Source organism: Polypterus senegalus, chromosome 2 (genome assembly GCF_016835505.1).
Source record: "Polypterus senegalus isolate Bchr_013 chromosome 2, ASM1683550v1, whole genome shotgun sequence".
NCBI classification, from domain to species: Eukaryota; Metazoa; Chordata; class Cladistia; order Polypteriformes; family Polypteridae; genus Polypterus; species Polypterus senegalus.
The window spans coordinates 298472008-298499122 of record NC_053155.1 but is presented as its reverse complement, the minus strand read 5'-3'; the positions used below and the strand labels follow the sequence as shown (position 1 = coordinate 298499122).

Here is a 27115-nt window from a genome sequence, read left to right as displayed (position 1 = left end):
GTTACCAGTGAACTGTTAGAGATGGGCTTAGTGTTTAATAGTTGGCCTTCTGCCCAGTGTGTGGTCTCAAGGCCTTGGAACCCCTACAGATTTTGTTTTTTGCTCTAGGCCTTTGGAGTTTTTTTTTTTTGTATTTTATGTCCTTCTGGCCATCGGACATTACTTTATTCCTTGTTACTTAGTATTGCCTAATCTTATTTTTAAATTTTAGTTTTTTCTTTCTTCATCTTGTAAAACACTTTGAGCTACATCGTTTGTATGAAAATTTGCTATAGAAATAAATGCTCTTGTTGTTCACTGTTATGATGTCAAAATGTAATGATTTTTGTGTAAATTCCTGTGCAGTTCCTACTAATCTGTATGGCGATTGTATGGTTTTAAGGCTCAAGGAATTTAAATATGAGATTTGATTCTGTCTAGAACCAGTTTTGAGAAAATTCATTATTTACCGTAATTCCATTTTGTCACAACACCCATGTAAGTGATTTTATGTTAAGTTTCTGTTTTCTGCTGTGTCCCTGCAGATCTTGCCTGTGATATGCTCAATTTTTGACGTCAATCTACAAAGGTCGCCCATACATTTCTAGGGTATCCAAGCTTGATGGATAAACCTTGTTTCACTGCACTAAAAGATCATTATTTGGTCTTTTGTGGTTTTCCAAATTCCCTCCTGTGGTTTTTGACTCCGGCGTTTCTGATTGTGTTTTGGCTTTGATGAATGATTCTGAGCTTTAGCCTGTTCTTTTACTTATGATTCTTCTCATCATTTTGTACTGTCTCTTATGAGTCGGTATACTCATTATCCCATGTAAACTGCTGTCCTCCGCTTCTTCCACCGTAGGGTCTAAATTTTAACTTGTCTCCCCACTGAGGAACATTTTTAGAGAACTTGGTGTAAATTTTTTTGTTCAGACAAAAGTAACGTTTCAAGTTTAATCCGTAGGTCTTGTAGATTTTCCTTTAGTTTCTATGTTTGGTTATGCAAGCTTGTTTTTTAGTGCATTCCTTCACAGTCTAGACCTGTATCACTGTTGCATAATGACTATACAATTGTCTAATAATATCAACAATCTATTGAAACAAAAACCACTAGTAATGGTACAAAGAAGTTATCAGAGAGGTAATGTTAGAACACATGCGTAGCAGCGTTGAGACATTATTCCTGCATATCTTTACGACATATCTTGAAGGATGTTGTTCAGCCTTCTTCTCAATGTTACACTGCTCTGTTTCAAAAACCAGATGAAGCCTTCAACTTTGTTAAGTCACATTTGGAAAACGGTCAAGTAAACCCAATAGAGTGGCACAATGCTTATGGCTGCTGTCTCACAGATCCAGGGCCCTGGGTTTGATTCCTGTGCCCACTCACCGTCTTTGTGGCATTTGTATGTTCCTCCCGTGTTTAAATGGCTTTTTCTCCAGATACTTTGCATTTTTTTCCCACATCTAAGTTAACTGATTAATTACTGTATGTGTGTCCCGTGACTGACTGGCACACTCCTTTTTGTGTTGGTTAATGCCTTACACCCAATGCTGCTGGGATACACTTTGGTTTAGGCAAATTTGAGAATGTTACGCCATGTTTCATCATCACGGAAGCCCAGAAAAAGAAACACAGCCAACAAGGTGTACTGAAAAAAATGTGATTTTATTCTTTTTATTGCAGATTTCAGTCAATTTGTGCTTGAAAGTCTATGTTACAAATAATTACAGTACACAACCAGCATATTAACACTGACCACTCCCGAAACATCAAAACAAAAGTCCAAATTTAAATATTTATATTTATACAAAATAGCAAACTAATGACTTAAAACAGTTCCTGAAGTTTGTCAGGTATAACAAAAAAAGGCCCACATCTTGTAATAACGGCACAACTACACGGGTACAAAAGGGGAACGGCTGGCATTGTAACAGAATGCATCACGTACACAACAACTACTACCATTATTATGAATGAAATACTAGCGAGAAATAGATAGATAGATAGATAGATAGATAGATAGATAGATAGATAGATAGATAGATAGATAGGAAATGCACTATATAATAGATAGATACATAGATAGATAGATAGATAGATAGATAGATAGATAGATAGATAATACACCATTTTTACATTACAGACAGGAAACTGTATTATTTTTTAATACACAACATTTTTCACACTAAAACGATATAATATATGGTTGGTAAATGAAGAAACCTATGAAGTCCAGCTACAGCATCCCGGTTGACTACATTAAAGCATTTCACGTGTGAATTTGTCTTATTATAACGTATGTCTAAATAGAGTGGGAAATTAATGTTAAAAACACAGAATTAAGATTCACTGAAAGAAGCACCGTGTTCAGTTTCTCTTTCCCTTTTTAGTCCCCCGCCTTTTAGCTGCTTAATACTTTGTAATAGCAAATATATTTTGTAATAACTTAAATACTCACTCAAACATACATATTTAAAAAAAAATTAAAAAAAAAAAAAACAAACTACATTGAAAAACATTTTGGCTCTTTGTCAGTGCAGTTTATTTGATTCTTGTTACAACAAATAACAAACATCCGCCACGCATCGCTAGTTTGCCTCATTTTAAGTGGCTGAACTTTGTTTTGCCCTGTAAATTATGTCCATTCCAAGTATCATTTTATTCCAGTGTTTTTTATTTTTTTTAAGTTGTCTTATTATGGTGTCATTTTTATGAATTAACTGTCCAAATGAACACCGACACTGCAGTGTGCACTAATCCCCTAACCTTATCTAGCCAACTCATTACAATTTAGTTACGTCACAAAAGGGACAATTTCACATAACCAGCAAAAACTAAACAGTTTTGGGTATTTTGCCCCTTGGTCATTTGCACCAGTGATGTGTAGGAAAAACTATATCCAGTATAAAGTAGATGAATGAAATGAAATCAAAATAATCTGAACAATCACACTACAGCCGATTTATGGCACGAGGTCCTGTCCCCGCTCTCGCACAGGACAGCCGTCTTGATTCTAATGTGTGTCTATACTGTCCCCGTTTGTTATACAGTAATTAAAGGCTCGGTTCCTTTGAATCAATAAATGTGCACCGAAAGGAAACAATCCCACCGGCTACTGAAACACAAAACTGAGTTTTAAAGAGCAAGGTTCAGTTTGAGAAGAAAACGGAAAGCAGCATATAGTGCGCCCACCGGTTTGGTTTGCACCACATTCTAGTTAAACACGTGTATCATCGTGTGAACTCATATATATATATATAATAATATATAATAATAATAATAATAATAATAATAAAACACATCAAGCAGTTTACTGTACCTCACTTTGTCAGATCCAACAGAGCATAAGGAGCTGCACATAAATGTAGACCACGTTTCGCTTTTTAGTAAAATGAAATTTAGCAACGTTTCTTTGTAAACAGTCTTGGTGAATTTCTGACCACCAATATTTATTTAATCTTTAAGACAATCCGCCTAATTTCCAACTCAAAATCAGTATTTACGTCATAGTGGTATTATTATCACGTGGTTTGTTCCTTGGTACTAGTATGTTATATAGGAATGTGCGACCAGTTCTGATTTTTAGGATTAAAAAGACTAAAGATAACAGCAACTGGAAGGTACAGATTAAAAAAAAATTATATTATTATCCTATTCAAAAATTGGAACCATATCAATAGGGATTTTACAATATATACATTCTTTAAGCATTTATTAAAAATTTGGGCAGTGATTTATTTTGCGAACTCATTCAAGGGTTCTGAGGATTGCTGGACATGTGATGATGATCGGAACTAAACATTCTTCTTTAAGTGAACCAGCGTGCTCAGAGGCGGCCATAGAAGACATAACTCCTTTTTTTTGTACTTGTTCACTACAACCAAATAACTAAAATGATTTTATGATTTTGCAGATCACAAATCAGCAGAATTCAAAAGCAAATCCTACCTGATGTGCAACAGATAAAATCCAGCAGAAGTGTCATACTCCATCTTGGACTCAGGGCCACAACAGCTGTAAATGTTGTGCTTCAACTAAACTTGAATAAAATTTGATTTCATTACTGGGCTCCTTGTTTTTGTGGTTTCCAAACTTAATGAAATAGTTTTAGCAAACAGTGGCCAAACTACGTTTGTCCATGACTGGCTTTTTTATCAGATACGCTCTTAACTCCTTACACTTAGAATCAATTTGCTTTCTTCATTAGGCTGCTCATGTCCCTTTTTCCGCATTTCCATATTTCATTTTTTATCCCACATACTTCCATGTGTAAGGCCATTGGGCTTGTTACTTAAAAATGACATCCTAAATGCCACTGTGTGACAATATGAGGTGGGTGCACATTATGACCATTGGGTTCGAACAAATACAGTGGAACAGAGCGCTATAGCAAGAGAAAAATATTTATACTGCTAAAGAGTGAAATGCTATACTTAGGCAAGAAGTCTAATTATTAAGGGGCTTCAGTTAGAAGTTGTTTGACATCCTGGCTGAATAGATGTGGTATGCTGATGACCATGGACAACACCCACACTGCATTGCTATTCAATAGCCATTTCAGGAAATTAAAACACAGATGGGTACCTACAATGAGGCACTCAAGGAATTACAAATACTGGTTTTGTAGTCAGCATGCACTTACAAGTACTGTCTACCTTGTTATGCCTTTTTGGTTACCTAAACCTTAAAACGTGTTGCCTGCACCGCTTCTGGGTATCACAAATGGGGTGCGGCTCAGATTTGAGGAGTTTTCATGAAATGACCAGCACAAAACTGATTTCTTTAGGGTATTCAAGACAATGTTACTGCGGAGCCAATCAATCAATGCCTCTGTTGCATTTGTAAATAGTAAAATATCAAGTGTCGAGAGTAGGAGCCATGGAATTCTCGTTTGTTGACTTTTTCCAGTGTAAATAAATGACATAAAAGAACTGAGTTCAATTTTTCGCTTATAGGCACTTTGAAGTTGGGCAGGTACATTTCCACTAGTCAACAAAGAGTATAGGTGTTAGACGAAATACATGTGAAATCAAACTTCGGAACTATCACTGCTTTGATATGTGTGGGACATCATTGGCTCCCTGCTGGTAGATCCTTTTGAAACATCCTTTCCCTTGGAATTTTGTCTGCGTTTTATTAACAGGATAATGATAACGATGAAGCAAATAGTGAGCAGCAGGCCTGCTATGCCACAAACAATGGTGATTAGGTTATCCTCTGAATCTTTGCTGTTGACCTCGCGTGGGACGATGCCATCTATAAAGACTTTCGTCTGCTTTTTGTAAGTCCGGTCCAAGGCAATATGCTGAATGTTGGTTCCTCGATTGTTTTCGAGGCCTATTTCTTCATTATCTGGCACTTCTCTGGTGGCTCTCCGTGCATGAGATGCCATTGCTGTATTGAGATTACTGCCCTGCACAAGAGAGTGGTACTGGTACTCCAAACTCCTCTTGCCAATACCTCTCTTAGCATTTTCTTTTGAGCGTACTGTGTAAATGGTATGGATATACCATTCCCGTCCAGAAGAGACCTAAAAGACACAATGGTTTATAAGCACCATAATAGAGACATAGATGAAGGTATACAAATTAAAGAGATCATGAAATATAAAAGATGTATCAAACAAAGGGTAAGTATAAGCATTGAACTTAAAATTATTCAATCATTTATTATTGCAAAAAAGGTTAAGGATGGCTTAAAGATTTTATTTCACTATTTTAGTAGTAAAAGAACAATCAAGGAAGAGGTGAACAACATTAGGAATCGCAAAGGTTAACTATAATACACAGACAGTGAAATAGCAAATATCTGGAACTAGCATTTTATTGATGTTTATAGGTGTAGAAAAGTTAATAACCTACCAAAAGTGACTGGATAAGGAGGTAGTTAGAGGTATTTCGATTAAATACGCTGAAATCTAACAAATCTAACATGTCACCCGGACCAGGTGACAATTATCCTCGAATGCTTAAGGAAGTTAGTGAGCGCATATATAAACCCTTAGCGCATACAGTATTTTTAATAAATATTTGCGTGGTGGGAAAACTCCTAAAGACTGGAGGCTGAAATATTATCATGAAGTATAAAATTGGTGATTGGATGGGTCTAAATAACTATAAGATGGTAAGCTAGCTGTACATCACAGGTAAATTATTGGAAGTTAAAGGAAATCTAACATTTCTACTTCCTAGAACAGTGGTTCTCAAACTCGGTCCTGGGGACCCACTGTGGCTGCAGGTTTTTGTTCGAAGCAGCTTCACAATCGGTGATAATAATCAGTAACAACTGATCTCAATTTAACTAGCTGGTCTTTTTTACTCTTCTCTTATTCTACATTCAGAAAAACACAACAGTATGGTTTTACATTTAATAGGCATTTAAAAATATTTCTATTTTTTCTAAAGCTATAAATGCTTAACTCTTCTTTGTTGTTTTCCTATTATTTTCCCCTTTTCCTGTGTAGTTTGCTCCCTTCATTTAACCCTAAAACTGACAATTAAAGAAGCACAGCAGACACCCGGGATGATGAAAGCAGCAACGACTTCTCTCAGACCCGCTATTTAGTAAAAAAATCAATTAAATAACCAGAACACCTGGAAAAGCAAACTGAAAATTAGGTTGAAAATACTGTTACCGACTTAAAAAAAATGACATATTCCCCATATAACTGCTTATTACATTTTAATAAATATCTACCAAACTTAGTTTGTAAATTCTACATTAACTCCAAAACACAGAAACTTGTAAATAATGATTTAATTAGGCTAAGAGTCCAATGAAAAACTGAAGTTGGTTGTAACAAAAACCTGCAGACACATTGGGTCCCCAGGACTGAGTTTGGGAACCACTGACTATATAATAGATAGATAGATAGATAGATAGATAGATAGATAGATAGATAGATAGATAGATAGATATGAAAGGCACTATATAATAGATAGATAGATAGATAGATAGATAGATAGATAGATAGATAGATAGATAGAAAAGGCACTAAATGATAGATAGATAGATAGATAGATAGATATTTTTTTTTTTTATTTTTAAAAGCAAACTTTATTAAATAAACACAGGAATAAATACAAAAAACACAGTAAAACTCAAAATCTTAAGTCTTACAAAAAAACACGTACACACTTTCCTAATGATGAATATTCATTTTTAAACCATTACATATTCATATTGTTCTTGGAGTATATATTTATCTAATCCCCCCCATTGTTTCCACCCTCCAATCCCACTTATTCTCAATTTATCCACCCAATTTATAAAGGAATGAAACACCAAAGTCAAAGCACAAATTGCAAATTATCTTCATCACATACACAAAGCACATTATTCACGCACCACATTTCCTTAAACTTTGCTAAATTATTTGTGGACTTATAAAAATTAAAATCCACTAATATCCTACTTTCACATACTTTTCTAAAAAATACAACAACATTTTCATTTCCACTCCCAGTAATCTTGTTTTTACGGTCTTCCATATTGACAGTTTTGCTTGCCCGATAATAAAATTAATTAAGTTCATATTTTCTCTGGTGTGTTTTGTAATTCTAACCCCAAACACAAACACCGTGCCATTATACGGGACCCCCAGCCCTTCTACTATTCTTTCAATTTCACTAAAAAGGTCTGGAGCCTCTCACAATACATAAATGCATGAAAGACACTTTCCCTCAGACCACAAAAGGGCAGCAATCTGAGACCCCCGGACATATAATCGATAAGAAGGAGTTCACCGCTAGTATCCCATGTACCAACCTCCACTGCAGGTCTCCCACCCTACTGGCCAATGGCGGCTTGTACAACGACCTCCATGCGGGGTTCAGTCCTTGAGGGGCTCCAAGCTTGTCTCTCCATGGTGTGTCGTGTCTTCGTGTCCTCAGCTGCTCCAGGTTGTTCACCTTCACACAAATCCTGTACAGCTGTTTCCCCGGCACTGTAGGTAGAGATAACGCCTCTAGAGAACTTAAGGCTAAAACATTAGTCTCACCATCCCTCAGTTCAACAGCCGGAGACACAGTAAGCGTTGGAAAAGGTGTTTCGTCAGTTGGCTTCAATTGTGATGAGAAAATTCCGTGCAGGAGTGTCATGGATTCCCTGTCCATTGATGATTGTACCTGCCACAGAAACTTCTCCATTAGCGGACTGAGTGTACCCCTGTCTCCACTGCTACCACTTGTGCACTTTTCCAAGTGTAATTTTCCCAGTCAATTATGTCCTTTATTGTGGTTATTCCATGTATTATGAAATGATTAATACAATTTTCAGAAAGTCCTGTAGCAGTGCCAACAGCAGGATTGTAGAACAGTGGTTCATGAAGGACCCAAAATGTGGAGAGGTCATCACAGTCCTTTTTTATCAACAGCAGTTGCCACGCTGCTAGAAGGCTTTTATAAAACCTGGCACCTGTAAAGTCTTGATCTTATCTAAGTGGCACAGCAGTAAACTTTTCCCAAGTCCCATATGCCTGGCTTGTTTAAAGAAGAGTACGGCTAAGTTCATCCACTGGCTCTGCTCGACAGGATACAGCAGTTTTGAATGGTCTGAAGGCGGAAAGCAGCAATCCTGCTGGTAATGTCAATAAGTCCTTGTCCGCCTTCATCCAATGGTAAAATAGAACGCCCTTCTGTATCCAATGGGTACCAGTCCAAAAAAAATCCATGATCGCCTTCTGTATCTGCTGAACAAGCAAAGGTGGAGGTTGTAGACAAATACACTTATGCCACAGGCTGGAGGTCACCAGGTTATTAATGACCAGCATCCGTCCTCTATAGGATAACTGAGGGAGTATCCACTTCCACTTGGCAAGCCGAGCTGTAACCTTGTCCAACAGACCCTCCCAGTTCTTTTGGATGTAGTGGTCATCTCCAAGATGGACTCCCAGGTACAGGAAGCCTCCAGTTGTCCACTGCAGACCCCCCTTCAGTCGAGGAGGACTACATCCTTTCCAGTTCCCAACCAACACTGCACTACTTTTGTTCCAATTCACTTTAGCCAAGATGCTTTGCTGTAATTCCTCAGACAATCAGTTAATTTGTCCAAATCCTTCTGGCTTGTGATGACCACAGCAAGATCATCTGCATAAGCAGTGACTTTCACAGGGTCCATGTTGCAGTTGGGGATGGAGAGACCAGTCAGCACCTTCCTCAGGTGCACCAGGAAAGGCTCCAGCGCCAGAGCATATAACATGCCGGACAAAGAACATCCCTGTCTGACTCCTCTTCTGACACTGAAAGGTGCACACAAGCCACCATTGACCTTTATGATACCAGAAATGTCACTATAAAGTAAGCGAATATGTTTAATAAAAGACCCCCCAAACCCAAACGCCTTCATGGCATTCCATAAAAATGAGTGACTGACCCTGTCAAAAGCCTTTTCCTGGTCAAGAAAAATAAGACCAGTCTGAAAACCAAACAGTTCTGCAGCAGCCAAAATGTCCCGAATTAAAAAAATGTTATTAAAGATGGACCTGCCAGCCACGCAGTAATTCTGATCAGGATGCACCACTCTCCCTAAAACTTGGACCATCCTGTTGGCTAAGGCTTTAGAGAGAACTTTATAATCAGCGATAAGAGAGACACAGGCCGCCAGTTCTTAATGAGACACAAGTCTCCCTTCTTCGCAGCAGCGTGATCACGGCTCTACGGCAGCTCTGGTAACAAGCCAGTTTTAAAACTCCATCGAACACTTCCAATAAGTCCAGGCCGATGACATCCCAGAACTCTTTATAAAACTCCACTGGTATTCCATCGATTCCGGACCTTCCCTGTTTTCAGCTGTCCCAGGGCTGTGGTGAGTTCTGCAAAGGTCACCTCTCTATTTAGCTGTGCCACATCTGCATTGGGCAGCTGCGTAAGTCCTGCAAAAAGGCCTGTTGGTCTTCACTGCCACCATCTCCATCTGCAGCAAACAGAAGTTCATAAAATTCGCGGACCACCTGCCTTATTTCACTGGGCTCTTGTGTCTCACTGCCATCGGGTGTTCTTATGCAATGTAAGATTTTACTCTGCAGTTTTTTCTCTAAACCAAAAATATTGAGTTGGTGCATCCATCTCAGTCAGTCGTTGAAAGCGGGCCCTCACTAAAGCCCCCTGAGCTCTGGTCTCAAGCAGGTGAGCCAACCCCAGTTTAGCAGAAGTCAGGCTCGCCTGAAGCTGCTCATTTGGACCCTTCTCTAGAAGCTGTTGAAATTCAGCTATTTTAATTTCTAAAGCTGCCATTTCTGACCGCAATACTTGGGTGACATTTCTGGTATACTCCTGACACAAGGCCCGGATGTGACTCTTCCCAACCTCCCACCACTGTTGTAAGCTGGTGAACTCCTTCTTCATAGCCTTCCAGCCTCCCCAGAAATGAACAAATAACTCTTTAAAGTTCTGATCTTTAAGGAGGAGTGTGTTAAAATGCCAGTATGGACTACGGGTCTGTAAGTGTTACAAATAAGTGTACAACACACCAAACTGTGATCAGAGAATCCAGTAGGCACAATAGAGCACACCTTAAATAAACCTAACAGGTGCTTAAAACTATAAAAATGATCGAGTCTTGCCATTGAGATCGTATTTCCACTCGCCCCAGGTGTATTGCCGACAGGCCCCATTTTTAGCCCTCCATACATCTTCCAGCCCAATGTCCTTAATTATTTTACCTAAAGCTCGTGCTGAGCGAGGGTGCGGTTCCAGCCCATTATTTCTGTCTATTCTGGTATCAAGTGTACAATTAAAATCCCCTCCTAACACCACCACTTCCTCAGGGTCACACTTGGATAAAAGATCTCCTAACTTGTTAAAGAAGTGGAGCCTCTCCTCACCCTCATTCGGGCGCATACATTAATGAAAGTGACGACACTGCCTTGAAGTTTCACCGTCACTTTCAGGAGTCCCTTTCACCAGCTCATCAGTGCTGCAAACTTCTACTTGAAGTCCTCCAAGAAATAAAATGGCCACTCCAGCACTAACATTTGTCCCATTACTAAATAAAATGTCCCCCTTCCAATCTCTGCTCCACTCCCACTGATTTTGCTCATCAATGTGGGTTTCTTGTAGAAAGGTGACATTCAAGTCTTTTGTCTGATAAAATCAAACAATGCGACCCTCTTATCTGGACTTCTCCCACCGTTAATATTTAGGGTTCCTATGTGTACACTTGCCATGGTAACAGAATAGATAGATGAACACACAATGAAACACAGGGACCACCACAAAGACTGTGGAGTAGATTTAACAGGGGCTTAGCCATTAGGTGGTGTTTAGATTGGACTGTTTTCTCAGTTTACTTGTTAAATTCTTTAGCCTCACGAGCTCTTTAACATCAAACATTGCGGAGGCTGCTTTGTCTCGTCGCAACCCGCGGACAGACGATAGAAAGAGGTCAATGTCAGGGAAAAATTCGGCCACATCCACCCCCTTTTTTCCGGCGGTATTCACCAAAAACTCTTTCACACTTTGAGCGCTGTAACCCCCCCTGGCTTTTAACTCTGGGGGCTCCGAGGCAGCAGACCCATCGGAGATATTACCGTCGTCGTTCTTCCCGACACTCCCGCATTTGAGACGTTATCGGCCGTCTCCGCGAAGACGGAAAATCCTCCTGACAAGGACCATAGGCGGGATCCTCTCCAACGACCCCCGAGCCCTGACTTAAAACAATTTTCTTTCGTGCCCGATCTTCTCTTTCTCCTTGCCTTTTGAGCAGGACGTTTAAATTCACTTTTTTCCTCTGTCTCGTTGCTGCCTCCCTCATCCATATCAATTTCTCCCCACACACTTTCTGCTGCAGTCGCTGTTTGATCTACCGTTTCACTACCGCCTTCATTCGGCTCATCTCTGGGCGCACTTGATTCTCCTGCCCTTCAGCTCTAGTAGCATTTTATTCTTATCACCTTGCGCCTCTGCGCCATCAGCCACAATTTCGTGATCTTCCACTTTCTGCCCCTCTATTTCTGTGTTTGTACGGCCAGTTTTCTTGCTCCCTTGCTGTCTCTCAGGACACTGTTTAATTAAATGTGCTTCACTCCCGCACCCAAAACATTTCATTTCGTTAGAAGTGACGAAAATCACATAATCGAAACCGTCCACTCTAAACTTCATTGCCACATTTAATTCGTCATCCATTCTATTTAAAACCATAAAAACTTGTCTCCTAAATGACAAGACATGTTTTAAATCAGGCGATTTACAACCTAAAGGAATGTGCCGAATTTTCGATACCAGACGCCCATGCCGCTCCAACTCTTTCGCTATAGTTTCATTTTTGAGAAAAGGCGGCGATTTGAAATTGTTACTCTACGGGACGGACGGCTAAAGGGGAAACCTGTACAAAGGAGCCATTAATAACCACCCCCTTCTCAACCACTGTCGGAACTAAATCCACAGAGCTCAAAAAAACCACGATATTCCCGCTCATTCGTGAAGCTGACTTAATATTGTCACATCCGACCACTTCGCCTACCGCCAAAACCCCCGCCTCTAAAGGAACAAACTCCTCCGATATAAGTTTAATCCCATGGCGGCGGCTCAAACGCTCAAGATTAGCAGCCATTGCGGCTGCCGTGGCCTAAGCCACTCAGTACAAAAACAAGTGTAGCTGTTTTCACCAAAGAACAGATAGAAATAAGAAACTAGAAAATTAGAAGAAAAAAGAATCACCACACTCACCTCAGCGTCCACCACCAGTTCCACTCGCTCACACTCGAGACAACCACCCAGCATGCACAGCGACAGCAAGAACAGGAAGGAGATAGATAGATAGATAGATAGATAGATAGATATGAAAGGCACTATATAATAGATAGATAGATAGATAGATAGATAGATAGATAGATAGATAGATAGATGTGAAAGGCACTATATAATAGATAGATAGATAGATAGATAGATAGATAGATAGAAAAGGCACTAAATGATAGATAGATAGATAGATAGATAGATAGATAGATAGATAGATAGATAGAAAAGGCACTAAATGATAGATAGATAGATAGATAGATAGATAGATAGATAGATAGAAAAGGCACTATATAATAGATAGATAGATAGATAGATAGATAGATGTGAAAGGCACTATATAATAGATAGATAGATAGATTGATAGATAGATAGATGTGAAAGGCACTATATAATAGATAGATAGATAGATAGATAGATAGATAGATAGATAGATGTGAAAGGCACTATATAATAGATAGATAGATAGATAGATGTGAAAGGCACTATATAATAGATAGATAGATAGATAGATAGATAGATAGATAGATAGATAGAAAAGGCACTATATGATAGATAGATAGATAGATAGATAATTAACTCTAACCCTAAGCTTACTGTACATCACAAATTTAAATTACTGGAAGCAATTGTTAAAGGAAATCTAACATTTCTACTTCCTATATGTGACACTTTACATTTACTTACATTAAATTTCCATCCATCCATCCATTATACAACCCACTATATCCTAACTACAGGGTCATGGGGGTCTGCTGGAGCCAATCCCAGTCAACACAGGGCGCAATGCAGGAAACAAACCCCGTGCAGGGTGCCAGCCCACCACAGGGCACACACACACACCCACAAACACCCCCACCAAGCACACACTAGGGACAATTTAGGATCACCAATGCTCCTAACCTGCATGTCTTTGGACTGTGGGAGGAAACCCACGTGGACACGGGGAGAACATGCAAACTTCAAACAGGGAGGACCCGGGAAGTGCACCCGGACACATCATTAAATTTCATCTGCCACAAATCTGCCCAAGCCTGTATGCTGTCCAAGTCCCTCTGTAACAATTTAGTTGATTCTACATAATCTGCCCTTCCACCTAGTTTGGTATCATCTGCAAAACTTAACACGCTTATCGATTATATATTTGTCCAGACAGTTTGCAATATCATCAGAACTACACCCTAAGGGGTACCACTTTTAAAATCATCCTGTATGTTCCTCCAGTTTTGTTCCCACCTACAGACTGTCCTCCGAATTCCCACTTCTTTTAACTTGATTTTTAACCTTACATTTGGTAAGCCTTCTGACAAGCAAGATAAATGATATCATATGCAGCCTTTTCATCATATGCTTTTGTTGCTTCCTCATAGAATTACAGCCTATTAGTAAAATACTTCCTTCCCCATCTGAAGCCATGTTGACTATTTGCTAATACACCTGCCCTAGACACTTGCTTTAAAATTGGACATATGATAAAATGCCCTTCTGAAATACCCAATAAATGTTGAATATTATCTGTGTGATTATTATTTGTAACACAGTATGCTTGCTCAGTGATAGAGTTTAGAGTGAGTTGCAAACCTGGAACATGGGAAATGAGTCCACTCTGAATCCATCTGATCCCGGCTGTCTTACAAGTGGCAGAGCTTCTGGGTCGTCAATGGCCAGTCGGGCATTGAATCCAACGTTACCAAATACAGTTGCCTGTGTTTCGGGCTGAGCCTTGTCCTGATCAAAGAATTACAAGAAACTGTAGTTACAAGCTGTTTGAACAAAAAAAAAAAAAACAAAACAAACAAACGAACAGTTGCTAGCATTTTAAGTGCAATTCTTGATAAAAGAATAAACCAGAGTAATACCTGCTACTGTGAATAACACGTGCTGTTCTTGAAGATAACAATGTACTCTGTAGTGATGAGCGAGCATCGCTATGCTCGGAGCATGGTGCTACTCGAACGAGCACCACATGTGCTCGTGCGCCATGCTTGAGTCTCCGCCCTGCATGTTTCGCGGGTTGGAGACAGCCAATCATGGGGCAGGTAAGTACTGCCCTCACTGTAATGCCAGTAGCCATGTGACTCTATACTTTCATTTGTATTGAATGAGTATGAATTGTGGAATTGCAACGGCAAATTTAGAGCACAAAGAAGGGTGAAGATCAAATGCGCTCTCTCCTGTCGCTCTAAATGTAAATGCTGATGAAATATGAAACGTAACCAGTAGTCAATGTGCACGCTGGCTGCCAATCGAATAGTGAATAAGCTGCTCTTTTGGGTTCATATATTTGTAAATCTGACGGACTCTAAAGGAGTCAGTGCCTCACCAGCCATGAACCTCACCGCACGTCACTGATCAGGAGGACAATCACGGAATGCAAATGACCAGGAGCAGCGCTAAGTGTCCGGACTTTTAAAACATTAAAAATGGGCTTTCGGAGAACACACCGAACATGTTTATGATGCTCTCCGGCGACTGGAACCCCTAGTCCTCTCTTTTTCTCAAGTTACTCAAATTGTTCTTGTCGCAAGTACATACAGTGGTGTGAAAAACTATTTGCCCCCTTCCTGATTTCTTATTCTTTTGCATGTTTTTCACACAAAATGTTTCTGATCATCAAACACATTTAACCATTAGTCAAATATAACACAAGTAAACACAAAATGCAGTTTTTAAATGATGGTTTTTATTATTTAGGGAGAAAAAAAATCCAAACCTACATGGCCCTGTGTGAAAAAGTAATTGCCCCCTGAACCTATTAACTGGTTGGGCCACCCTTAGCAGCAATAACTGCAATCAAGCGTTTGCGATAACTTGCAATAAGTCTTTTACAGCTCTGGAGGAATTTTGGCCCACTCATCTTTGCAGAATTGTTGTAATTCAGCTTTATTTGAGGGTTTTCTAGCATGAACCGTCTTTTTAAGGTCATGCCATAGCATCTCAATTGGATTCAGGTCAGGACTTTGACTAGGCCACTCCAAAGTCTTCATTTTGTTTTTCTTCAGCCATTCAGAGGTGGATTTGCTGGTGTGTTTCGGGTCATTGTCCTGTTGCAGCACCCAAAATCGCTTCAGCTTGAGTTGACGAACAGATGGCCGGACATTCTCCTTCAGGATTTTTTGGCAGACAGTAGAATTCATGGTTCCATCTATCACAGCAAGCCTTCCTGGTCCTGAAGCAGCAAAACAACCCCAGACCATCACACTACCACCACCATATTTTACTGTTGGTATGATGTTCTTTTCTGAAATGCTGTGTTCCTTTTACGCCAGATGTAACGAGACATTTGCCTTCCAAAAAGTTCAACTTTTGTCTCATCAGTCCACAAGGTATTTTCCCAAAAGTCTTGGCAATCATTGAGATGTTTCTAGCAAAATTGAGACGAGCCCTAATGTTCTTTTGCTTAACAGTGGTTTGCGCCTTGGAAATCTGCCATGCAGGCCGTTTTGCCCAGTCTCTTTCTTATGGTGGAGTCGTGAACACTGACCTTAATTGAGGCAAGTGAGGCCTGCAGTTCTTTAGACGTTGTCCTGGGGTCTTTGTGACCTCTCGGATGAGTCGTCTCTGCACTCTTGGGGTAATTTTGGTCGGCCGCCACTCCTGGGAAGGTTCACCACTGTTCCATGTTTTTGCCATTTGTGGATAATGGCTCTCACTGTGGTTCGCTGGAGTCCCAAAGCTTTAGAAATGGCTTTATAACCTTTACCAGACTGATAGATCTCAATTACTTCTGTTCTCATTTGTTCCTGAATTTCTTTGGATCTTGGCATGATGTCTAGCTTTTGAGGTGCTTTTGGTCTACTTCTCTGTGTCAGGCAGCTCCTATTTAAGTGATTTCTTGATTGAAACAGGTGTGGCAGTAATCAGGCCTGGGGGTGGCTACGGAAATTGAACTCAGGTGTGATACACCACAGTTAGGTTATTTTTAACAAGGGGCAATTACTTTTTCACACAGGGCCATGTAGGTTTGGATTTTTTCTCCCTAAATAATAAAACCATCATTTAAAAACTGCATTTTGTGTTTACTTGTGTTATATTTGACTAATGGTTAAATGTGTTTGATGATCAAAAACATTTTGTGTGACAAACATGCAAAAGAATAAGAAATCAGGAAGGGGGCAAATAGTTTTTCACACCACTGTACCTCTCCGCTTGTTAAATGTTGTCTTCCACCTGACAGACCTGCACGACTCCGATTAACATGGGTGTTGTTTCTGTCACTTTCTGACCTTTTCCAATGGACCAGGCACCCTCCCCTCTTCAGAGCAGGGGGTGCCTGGTTGTCTCCCATTGACTTACATTATACTCGGGTGCTCGGTAGAGCACACGAACATCGCGATGTGTTCGGACCGAACACCCGAACACCCAAACACTTTGGTGCTCGCTCATCACTAGTACTCTGTAAATGACATATTCCTTGCATTTGTGGACTTTAAGATAACATATGAATGCATAATAAGACCCAAATTATATGAAGCTGTGGATCAATGTGACATCCTAAGTAAATCCATAAACTTGACTGAAATGACCACAGCCGTAATATGCTTATTAAAATCCAAAATGATCTACCAGCTCCTCTCAAAACTATACAAGAACAAGGGGACGTGTTGGTGTGTCTCCTTTCCAACATAGCCTCAGAAAAAGTAATATGATAAGCAAAAATTAACATAAAAGGCAACATTTTTATACAATAAAGCAAATCCTAGCATATGCGGATGATGTGCATGTGATATCCAGAGCCAGAAAAGGTCTGAAGGATCGTCTTACCAGCCTCTTAAGTGCAGCAGAAGGGATGGGGTTGAAAATAAACAATTAAAAACCTAAAATCATGAAATCAACCAAGTGCAAAACACCCAAAACTGACCATGTAAAAGCAGATGACCATACTTTTGAAGTGGTAGTAAATAAGAATTTATTTATCTGGGCTCCTTAATCAATCCAATAAATGACATATCTCAAAAAAAGAACTGAGCTGGCAAACCAATGTTACTTTAGACTGAGCACACATTTTAAAAATAAAAATCTATCTCTAAAATTTAAGATATGGCTAAATAAAACCCTAATTATTCCTGCTCTGACATATGGCTCCAAGGTCTGGATGTGAACAAAAAAAGATGAACAATTGTTACTGCGTGAAGTACTGAGAAAACTTTTTTGCAGTATGTGAAGGTGGGGTTTGGCGCCACAGATACAATCATGAACTCTACGCAAAATATGGAAACATCACTTAAGGAAATGATGTGGTGTATCTAAGACTATTATGAGATTTTATGAGAGCAAATGATGATAACCCCCCTAAAAAGATCTTTATGGGCAGGGAGAAGAAAACAAAGGAAAACCAAAGTTACAATGGTGGGATTGGGTGAGTGACGACACTAGATTAGCAAGTTCAAAAACTGGCAAAGATAGTCTACAAATTATGAATGGAATAAATAGACTTGAGAATGTCAGGGCCAATGATGTAGCACCAATGATGACAAAGATGAATCGTAAATATGTTGTGGTGGATGGCCAGGACCGTTACCCAGCCGAGATATCTTTATACTGGAAGGGCCAGGGGAGAGTGTGTGCACAGAGCAGGATCTCCCACAGATCGCTACATGGCAGCCCCCCTGGGTTGTAGCTGTGTCCCAAATTCCCACAGGGCATCATGGGACTTGGAGTTTGTTGAACCAGGCCTGTTGGGTTCCATGGGTGCCGCCAGGGGTTGCAGCAGGGACTGCTCAGCCCTATTTCATTGAGCTCCCACCTCATCTGGAAGTACTTCCAGACCACGCTAATGAGCCACCAGAAGTACTCCCGGATGTAGAATAAAAGGAGCAACTTCACCTCATTCCAAAAGCCAGAGTTGGGAGGAAGAGGATGAAGGAAAGAAAAGAAGAATAAAGAGGAATTGCGGTGTGATGCTTATTTGTTTTGTGTTTGTGCTGTGGGAAAAGATTGGGAAGAGTTTCCCACCAAATAAACCTTTTTGTTGCTGGACTTCTGCCTCTGTCTGTCTGTGTTGGGTTTGGGGAGCTGGAGTGCCCACTTCAGGCCACAATGTATAAAAAGTTTGAGGTTGGGCTTAATGAAAATTACATTTATTTGAACTGAATTTACTACTACTGTATTACAGCTTTACTTGCCTGTTTGTACAACTGCTCTTAGCCTGAGTGATTAGTGAAGACTGCTATACAAGAATAGACTGGAATGAACTGAAATGAACAGGCTACTTACAATAATTTTGAATCTGTATAACAAAGAAGGAGAATCCGCCAGGCAACCAAATTCAAAATTTGGGGGATTATACTTCGGTATGTAGCCATCTGATCCAGTGCACAGGAAAACCTTCTCGATGTTACAAATGAAAGAGTCCCCAAGATTTTGCACAGGGTCTACCATCACTCGACCATAGATTATATCACCTGTTAACAAGAAAGAATTATAATCACTAACAGAAAATATTATGATTAGCAACCAAAGAAAAAATAATAGTACATTATAATAACAAAGTGAAACACTGCTTTATTATTATTATCATTTAAAACAAGGTTCATGAAACTAGTGAATTTTCTTGTTCGGAAACCAGTAGTAGAGCACGTTATGAAAAGCAGAAAGTGCTATTTCAGTGGTCAGTTATCCTGTTTTGGTGCAATGTTGCCGCCCTAATTAGGCTGCGTTATGTTCTCTTTGTTGAGTAGCCAATAAGGACATCTGGAAATCCAGTAGTTAAAGGAATAGTCCACCCACAAATGATGATATTTTATATTTTACTTACCCAATGTAGTTTGTAGTGATCGCTGAAAATAAATGAATCTCATGTTTTCATGTACAATGGAGATAAAAAGTTTCTGATAGGATCTGTGTCTATGGTGACCAACACTGGACAACAGCAAACAAAGCAGAAATGTCCGTAAAAAACTCTCACGCTACTCATGCTGCATAAGCCACATGTCAAGTCGCCCAGTCATATGCTTAGAATGTCCCCAACGCATGTATTTTTACTAAAAAAACTGTTAAAATAAGTCAATTTCAGAAAACACTCTCATAAACAAAAATAGAATCCTCTGAAATAAGGTGGCTGCTAAAACCATTTGAGCACACCCTGTAAATCTCTGTGTATGCACAGACTTGATTCAAAAGGACAGGTGACATCATAGCAAACAATTCTAAAAAGGTGCTACTTGATGACATCATGCACATGGGACTAAATAACAGTATAAATAATAACCAATACTTTAAAGAAAATTTTAAGATTGACAATGTAATTATGACACCATCTATTTTGAAATAACTACACTTTAAATTGTTTTTGCTTACTAACCCCGTCACTCTATTATGTGTTTTGTTTTTCAGTATCATCTGACATCTTGGCTGTTGTATTATTCATTGTCTGCTGGTGGATTTATTTATGATCTGACCTGATATACTTATGTCAGTAGTCTGAAGGAGACATGCAAGTGGGAATCAATTTATTATGCAGACACGAGCAATATCACTGCAGGTAAATCTTGAAGTTTTTGATCTGTTCTGTGTGTTACTGTCCTGAGAACATGAAAAGGTTTACAAATGAAGAGGAGACAATTCAGTCAACAGGGCTGATCAGGACAGAAAATGCATACGTTTTCCTGACAGCTCATACAGATATTTATTTATTTTCTGTTGTATATCTTTATATATAATACGCTACCGTGGCTGTCCGTTTATCTGTCCAGGATTTTAATTCACCTGTAGCTCACAAACCGTTTGACCTATTAACCTGATATTTGGTACCCATGTACTACATGACCTCTACTATCTGCTTTCAGGGTGATAATTGACCTCCAAGGTTATTCCTCTTTTTATTTTTATTTTGTTTTATTGTATAATCAACTCTCGGCAGCAGGACGGCCTGGCAGTGCATGTGTATGGGTGCCGTTCTCATTCCCTACCACCTTCGCCGTCACCTACCTCTTCATATATTAAATCATTCGTGAGGCAAATTGAAGTGCCAACTTAAGTGAAAAATTAAAGAAAACATACTAAGTAACACAAACACTGACTTAATCAGCTTTAACGTGAAAAGATGCCGACGAAAGAAGAGAAGAAGTGGGCTGCTAGGGTGGAGAAAAGAAGAGCTGCTCAGGAAGCAACAAGCACATCAACCTCTGAGCAAACGAATGCTAAACGTACAGAGAAAGAGGATGAAAACTAAGAATTTTCAAGTCAAGTGTATTCACCGAACGTTATCATGCAGTGCGCTGTTACTGGTATATACAGTACAGGCCAAAAGTTTGGACACACCTCCTCATTCAATGTGTTTTCTTTATTTTCATGACCATTTACAGCACTCCATCACTCTCCTTCTTGGTCAGATAGCCCTTACACAGCCTGGAGGTGTGTTTGGGGTCATTGTCCTGTTGAAAAATAAATGATCGTCCAACTAACCTGACTTCTGCACAACACAACTGCTAGTCCCAACCCCATTGATAAAGCAAGAAATTCCAATAAATAACCCTGATAAGGCACACCTGTGAAGTGAAAACCATTTCAGGTGACTACCTGTTGAAGCTCATCGAGAGAATGCCAGGAGTGTGCAAAGCAGTAATCAGAGCAAAGGGTGGCTATTTTGAAGAAACTAGAATATAAAACATGTTTTCAGTTATTTCACCTTTTTTTGTTAAGTACGTAACTCCACATGTGTTCATTCATAGTTTTGATGCCTTCAGTGAGAATCTACCAATATAAATGGTCATGAAAATAAAGAAAACACATTGAATGAGGAGGTGTGTCCAAACTTTTGGCCTGTACTGTATATATATATATATATATATATATATATATATATATATAGAGAGAGAGAGAGAGAGAGAGAGAGATGGGAAGCTGGGACTGGCATCTAACCCAGTTGGAGCAGAACTTGGGTCTTTACCCAGCAGAGATGCCAATAGTGTGGAAGGAGAGGGAAAGACAATTTATTCAAGATATTGTCACCCCCACACCCTAGGTGGCAGCCCTCTTGGGCATCAGTACCGTTAAGGAGACCCACAGGGCATATTAGGAACTATACTTCTTTTGGCTGTGGGTGCTGCCAGGGGGTGCTGAGGGGGATTTATGAGCCCTACTTTGCTGGGCTCCAGAAGTACCCAGAAGTACTCCTGAGCCACAGTATCAGGACATAGGAAGTTGTCCCAGGTTTTACAAAGCCAGAGTCAGGAGGAAGCAGATGGAGCTTGCCTAGAAGGGCGGAAGTGAAGAAAAAGCCTTGAAGATTTGTATTGTGCGGGCTGTTTGCCTTTTAAAGCTTTTATTGTGAAGGTATTTAAATAAATAAAACCTTTATATTAATCAGGACTTGTGTCTGTGTTTTATGCCACATAGAAGTCACTATATATATAAAGGGAGAAAATGTGTCACATATCTTAAAATAGTTTTTTGTATTCCTAAATTTTCAGCAATCTGCCAGGTGTCATCATGTGAGGAAAATGATTAGACATACAGGAATCAAAGGCAATATATTGCTGGTTGATGGGAATTTGGGGGACGTGTTGGTCATATAGTCTTATCTTAGGAATAAAAAAAATATTTTAAGATACGTGACTCATTTTTTCCCTTTGTGGATCTCTATCTATAAATATGCAAACCGTATCACAAACGTTTGCTTCCATATATATAAGGCTAAAATGCTTTCAATCAAAATATAGGAAATATGAAAGCTAAACATTTTCACCTATAAAGATATACAGTCTATATATAATTTTTGATTTGATGCACTTTATTATTTTATTTATTTTCTCAGTAGAAACTGTCCTTTCACATGCCCTTTGAGGATCAGAGCACAGATTAGCCAATGTATAGCACTCCGGGAACAATTTTCAGGTTAAGGGCCTTATATATGAAGATTATGAAATTAACGCTTAACAGTTTATATATAAAACACTGAAGAGTTTTCAGTAAATAAAAACCAAATGCAAAAAATCAGAATAGCCATGTGAGACCTTTTAGTACTACGGTATATGAATCATGCCTGCCCAGAATGCTGCTCAAGCAGGACTCGTGAGCTGAATTATTGGCCATATAACATCAACATTAATCAGTATCAATCAAAGCAACAGTGTAGTAAGCACAGTAAATGGAATATTCTTTCAGTTACACATTGCTTTACCTTCGGAAAAGGCAGTATCGCTTTCCTGGCCGAAACCCATCGATCCATCAGACAACCAAAGAGCCTTCTTGGACAGCAGAAACATTTGAGTATTTAAACTGAATTCTGCAGCAACAGGATCACTGACCTAGGAAAAAAATATTACAGATTCAAGTGCTTAATTCCAAAAGAGACTACAACATATAAGTTAATAATATAATAATTCTTTCCATTTTTAAAGCGCTTTTCTCACTACTCAAAGCACTTAGCAATTGCAGGTTAAGGGCCTTGCTCAAGGGCCCAACAGAGCAGCGTCCCTTTTGGCATTTACGGGATTTGAACCGGCAACCTTCTGATTGGCAGTGCAGATCCCTAGCCTCAGAGCCACCACTCTTCCTGTGGCCATCCTAGATTGCCAAAGAACTAGAACATTTTTAGGACGTTTTTTGCTTTGACTAACATTGTTGAGTCAACTTCAACACGTTGTTATGGTTGCAGAAAGAAATGCGGAGAGGCATGATGAAGAAACTAATACTGTACTACTAAAGGCTGCCTGTTTCATTGTATTTCAATCAAGTTTTCTAAGGAGGCATGCAAGCAAAAACTTTACTGAATGATGTACACATGGCAATAGACTAGACTAAACCATAACACCCCATGTTAAAAACTGCCCGCTACACAAGCAAGGTCATAAAGTGAGCCAAAGAGATCTTTACAGGATGGTAATTCTTATCCAAAAAGTGATAACCAGACTGCAGCTCTTGTGGCTTGATTCTATACATCAGAGTGTGGTAATGATAAGACTAGGATACTGTATATGCGACACTAGTTTTACTGTGAGGGAATTAGAAAAGAATTCAGAGTAGAGAAAACTAAATTAGATTAGCAGGCTTGACCATAGCAAGAACAGGGAAGAAGGAAGGCACACATAATAACTTTCTGTTTTCATCCACATGGAATCCAACCCTGTGTTAAGTGATCCCCTCGCTTACATCTTAGTCTCCTCAAAATATATCCTCAGTAGCCTCCTATGACATACTGCACATACTTTCTACTTATCTGTCTAGGTAAATTAATGAAAACAGTTTTTGATTAATCGTTGCTTAATATGAGCATGAAGGTGCTGATACCTGTTGGAATCTGATGTCAATGTCAAATGTGATGGGTTCTCGTGGGTTGCAGACAGCAGGAATTGTGTACTCTTGATTGGCAGAAGCAGTGCATGGTATCAGCTTCACTGTGTATGTGCCGGAGTAGTCCCGAACCTAGAAAAAAGCAAAAGAGAGTGATCAAAAATACTGTGAGAAAAAATGTGACAAGATGATTCGTTAAACAAATGATACACTTATACTTTGACAGTCAGAAGTTTTACAACACCTCAGGTTTTCCAGTTTTTCTTCTAGTTCAATCAGTTGAAATGTAATGAATGATCTAAAATGGTTAAAAGGTAAGCAGCAAACTAACAGAGGTTTAAATTTAAAGTTTAGGTGAGCAAAAACTGGAAAAAAGGAAATTTCAGAATATTACAGAAGGGCCTTCTTCACAGAACAACTGATAGGTTAAAACCTACAGATGCTCGGCAGCAGTTAAAGTAAATGAAGCCTTGCAAGTTGAAGCAAACAATTTGCACAGGTGTCCTAACTTCTGTTGATTACTTAAAACCCCTCTGTGTGTCTTAAAGCAGAGTTGGAACAGACTGTGTTAAGACATCCTCTGAAGTGCTACCTGGACAACATTACACTGTAGAAAATGGCAATTAACAAATCAGATGAGACAGAGCATTATCACACTTAGAAGTGCAAAAGTGCAAAAAAATCACAGTGTCAGTGAGCACAATGGTGTCCTACATAATTCAAAGGCAATTGGAAACTGAAAGAAACACTGATAGGAAGATATCTGACAGAGATAAAGTCACAAGCCAATCAGGGGACAAGTTTCTGAGGGTCACCAGCTTGTCTGATCGCAGACGCCTCTCAGCACAGCAGTTTCAAGTACAGCTTAACAGAGCAGGTCGAACACAGAAAGTCTCAGTTTCTACTGTGAAGAGGAGACTTTGTGCTGCAGGTTTGACAGGGCGAGTGGCCATTCCTTAAAAGACAAAAAAGGCCTTGAAACACCGGCCGTGGACTACTGCAGACTTGACGAAAGTCTTATGGACTGATGAATCAAATTTGAAATCGTTGGTTCATCACGCAGGGTGTTTGTACGCCGTCAAGTTGGTGAAAAGATGATCTCTCTGTGTGTGACACCAACTGTCAAACATACAGGAGGAAGTGTGACGGTCTGGGGTTCTTTTGCTGGAGGCTGACTTGGTGACTTGCAGAGTGAATGGCATTCTGAATCATAAGGGTTAAGGCGGTTTGGCTGTTATATCAGCAAACAGTGCAGGCTACTTTGATCAATCAATAATTTTAAGTCAATTTTATACACTTTATGATTCCTTGACTTATTTTTTTTTATTTCTCATTATTTGTTCTATGCCTTGATTTCATGAAAGATTAAAACATAATGCGTGCAGACTCGCTAAATTATGTTCAGGGTTACACAGCAGTTATCTACTGTGTATAGTGCAGTAAGCAGTGTAATAGAATAATTGAATATATGTTGCACTGTGAACAGCAGTAAAATCAGACAAGTAAAAGAAATAAATACTAAACTAAAAAATTGCAGATGTAAATTTTAGATGAAAGCAATTACCTAATGCCAACAACGACCACTGCACTAATAAAGCCAGAATAAAACATCACATGTCAAAGAACAGGTTTTTGATGATCTTACTGCAAAGTCAGAAGTGAACGTCCATTGCTGTATCGGTTGATTGTAGGTTGGTTCATTTCTGACCAAACTCAGGTTGAATGTAAGGCCAGGGTGGTCAGCACACATTACCATCGAGGTGAGATAAGAGGCTGTAATAAAAGAAAGGCTCTTCACATTAAAATGGGTTATGGAAAAGATGGACAGCTCAAGTTAATTTTGATAATGAGCAAGTTTAGCATACAAAACCCTCTGGTTAATCAATCTTGATACAACCTCACAATCTGCTATTCTGCTACCATGTAACCAGAAGAGTGGCAATTTTTAGGTACTCCCAGTTTTGACAAGATATGATGATGATGGGAAAGCCACACTCTCAACTATAACCTTGAGTCCTCCCTGATTTAAAGAAGCCACTACAACTTTTAGGCTGCCTGAACTCTTCCGTTATTAGCACAACTACACCAGTCCTCAGTGAGACAGAACTTTATTTGCCACTATGGAGAAATTTGACCTTTTACAGAAAATTTTTTGATAGATAGATAGAGCAGTTGGCAGGATTAAATGAGATGTGTCAGTGAGAGGATGTGCAGCATTGTTCATAATGGCCCTCATTTCCGTTTTAATCCTTGCATTCGCTGTGACTTCCTGGGGGTCCAGAGTGTGCCCCAAAACTGAGTCTGCCCTTTTTGACTAATGTATTGCTTTCCTAGTGCTATGGTATTTTTAGATGGCATGAGTCAGTTCAGGATCAGGCAACTGTTCTTGCAGAAAGTGGAAAAGGATGAAGATTTTTGTTCCAATCTGCACTTTGCCCCTAACATTAACTGAACATCTCACAATATTAGATGGCCTTCCCCAGTGTTCTGTCTCAATAATTATGAAACACACATTTTTTAGTGCAGTGCATTTGTTTCAATATACATTCTTTTTTATTTTTTTTTTTGTGATTTACTGTGCATGATTGTTAGGATGCTAGTCCCTCATTTTTTTTAACTAGATGCAAATCTCTATATGTATAAAATCTAACGTCTGTCTATCTGTACTGTATGCTTTTCACGAGAGTGGTACTTAACGGATTTAGATCGGGTTTTTTTCTGTAATTTGCTTGAACATTCTGGTTGATTTTGCGACTTCTCTCATTGTGCTAAGTATCATAGTTTGCTTGCAGATGTGATTTATTCGCACAAATTTGAGAGACAGGCCATGGGCCAAGGGGAGGGGCAAGTGTGACATCAGGAGTTGGGAGGGGCCAGGGCACTCCACACTCACGCACCAGCCTCCGTTCAAGTCACTATACCTCTCGCCCATTAGCTACCGACACCTGTTTGTTTGCTGATTTTTAATGTTTGTCCTTTTTCACTGCTTTGCAGGCGGATTCACGGGGGACAGCTAGTTAACAATAAGGGACAAATAAGAAAGAAGAACAAGATGCCATCTTGTGCTTGTGTGTGTTTAGCAGAGAGTAGCAGTTTACATATAATTTTGGCAGTCATTAGTTGGCCTAAATTGTATCTGCTCAAGACGTGAAAGGAAAATTGG

The 27115-nt window shown here is 39.4% G+C and overlaps 1 protein-coding gene across 1 annotated transcript in view; it reads right to left on the bottom strand.

Annotated features, from left to right (window-relative positions):
• Positions 1 to 2750: 2750 nt before the first annotated feature.
• LOC120524020 (FRAS1-related extracellular matrix protein 2-like) overlaps positions 2751 to 27115 on the bottom strand; it is a 352114-nt gene continuing 327749 nt past the window's right edge. The window contains exons 19-24 of the mRNA XM_039745822.1: positions 25598 to 25725; positions 23950 to 24084; positions 22841 to 22967; positions 18934 to 19121; positions 14299 to 14445; positions 2751 to 5513 (exon numbers count right to left, since the gene is read on the bottom strand). Of these exons, the coding sequence (XP_039601756.1) occupies positions 5013 to 5513; positions 14299 to 14445; positions 18934 to 19121; positions 22841 to 22967; positions 23950 to 24084; positions 25598 to 25725 (1226 nt within the window). The 3' untranslated portion in view covers positions 2751 to 5012. The remainder of the gene's footprint in view (positions 5514 to 14298; positions 14446 to 18933; positions 19122 to 22840; positions 22968 to 23949; positions 24085 to 25597; positions 25726 to 27115) is intronic.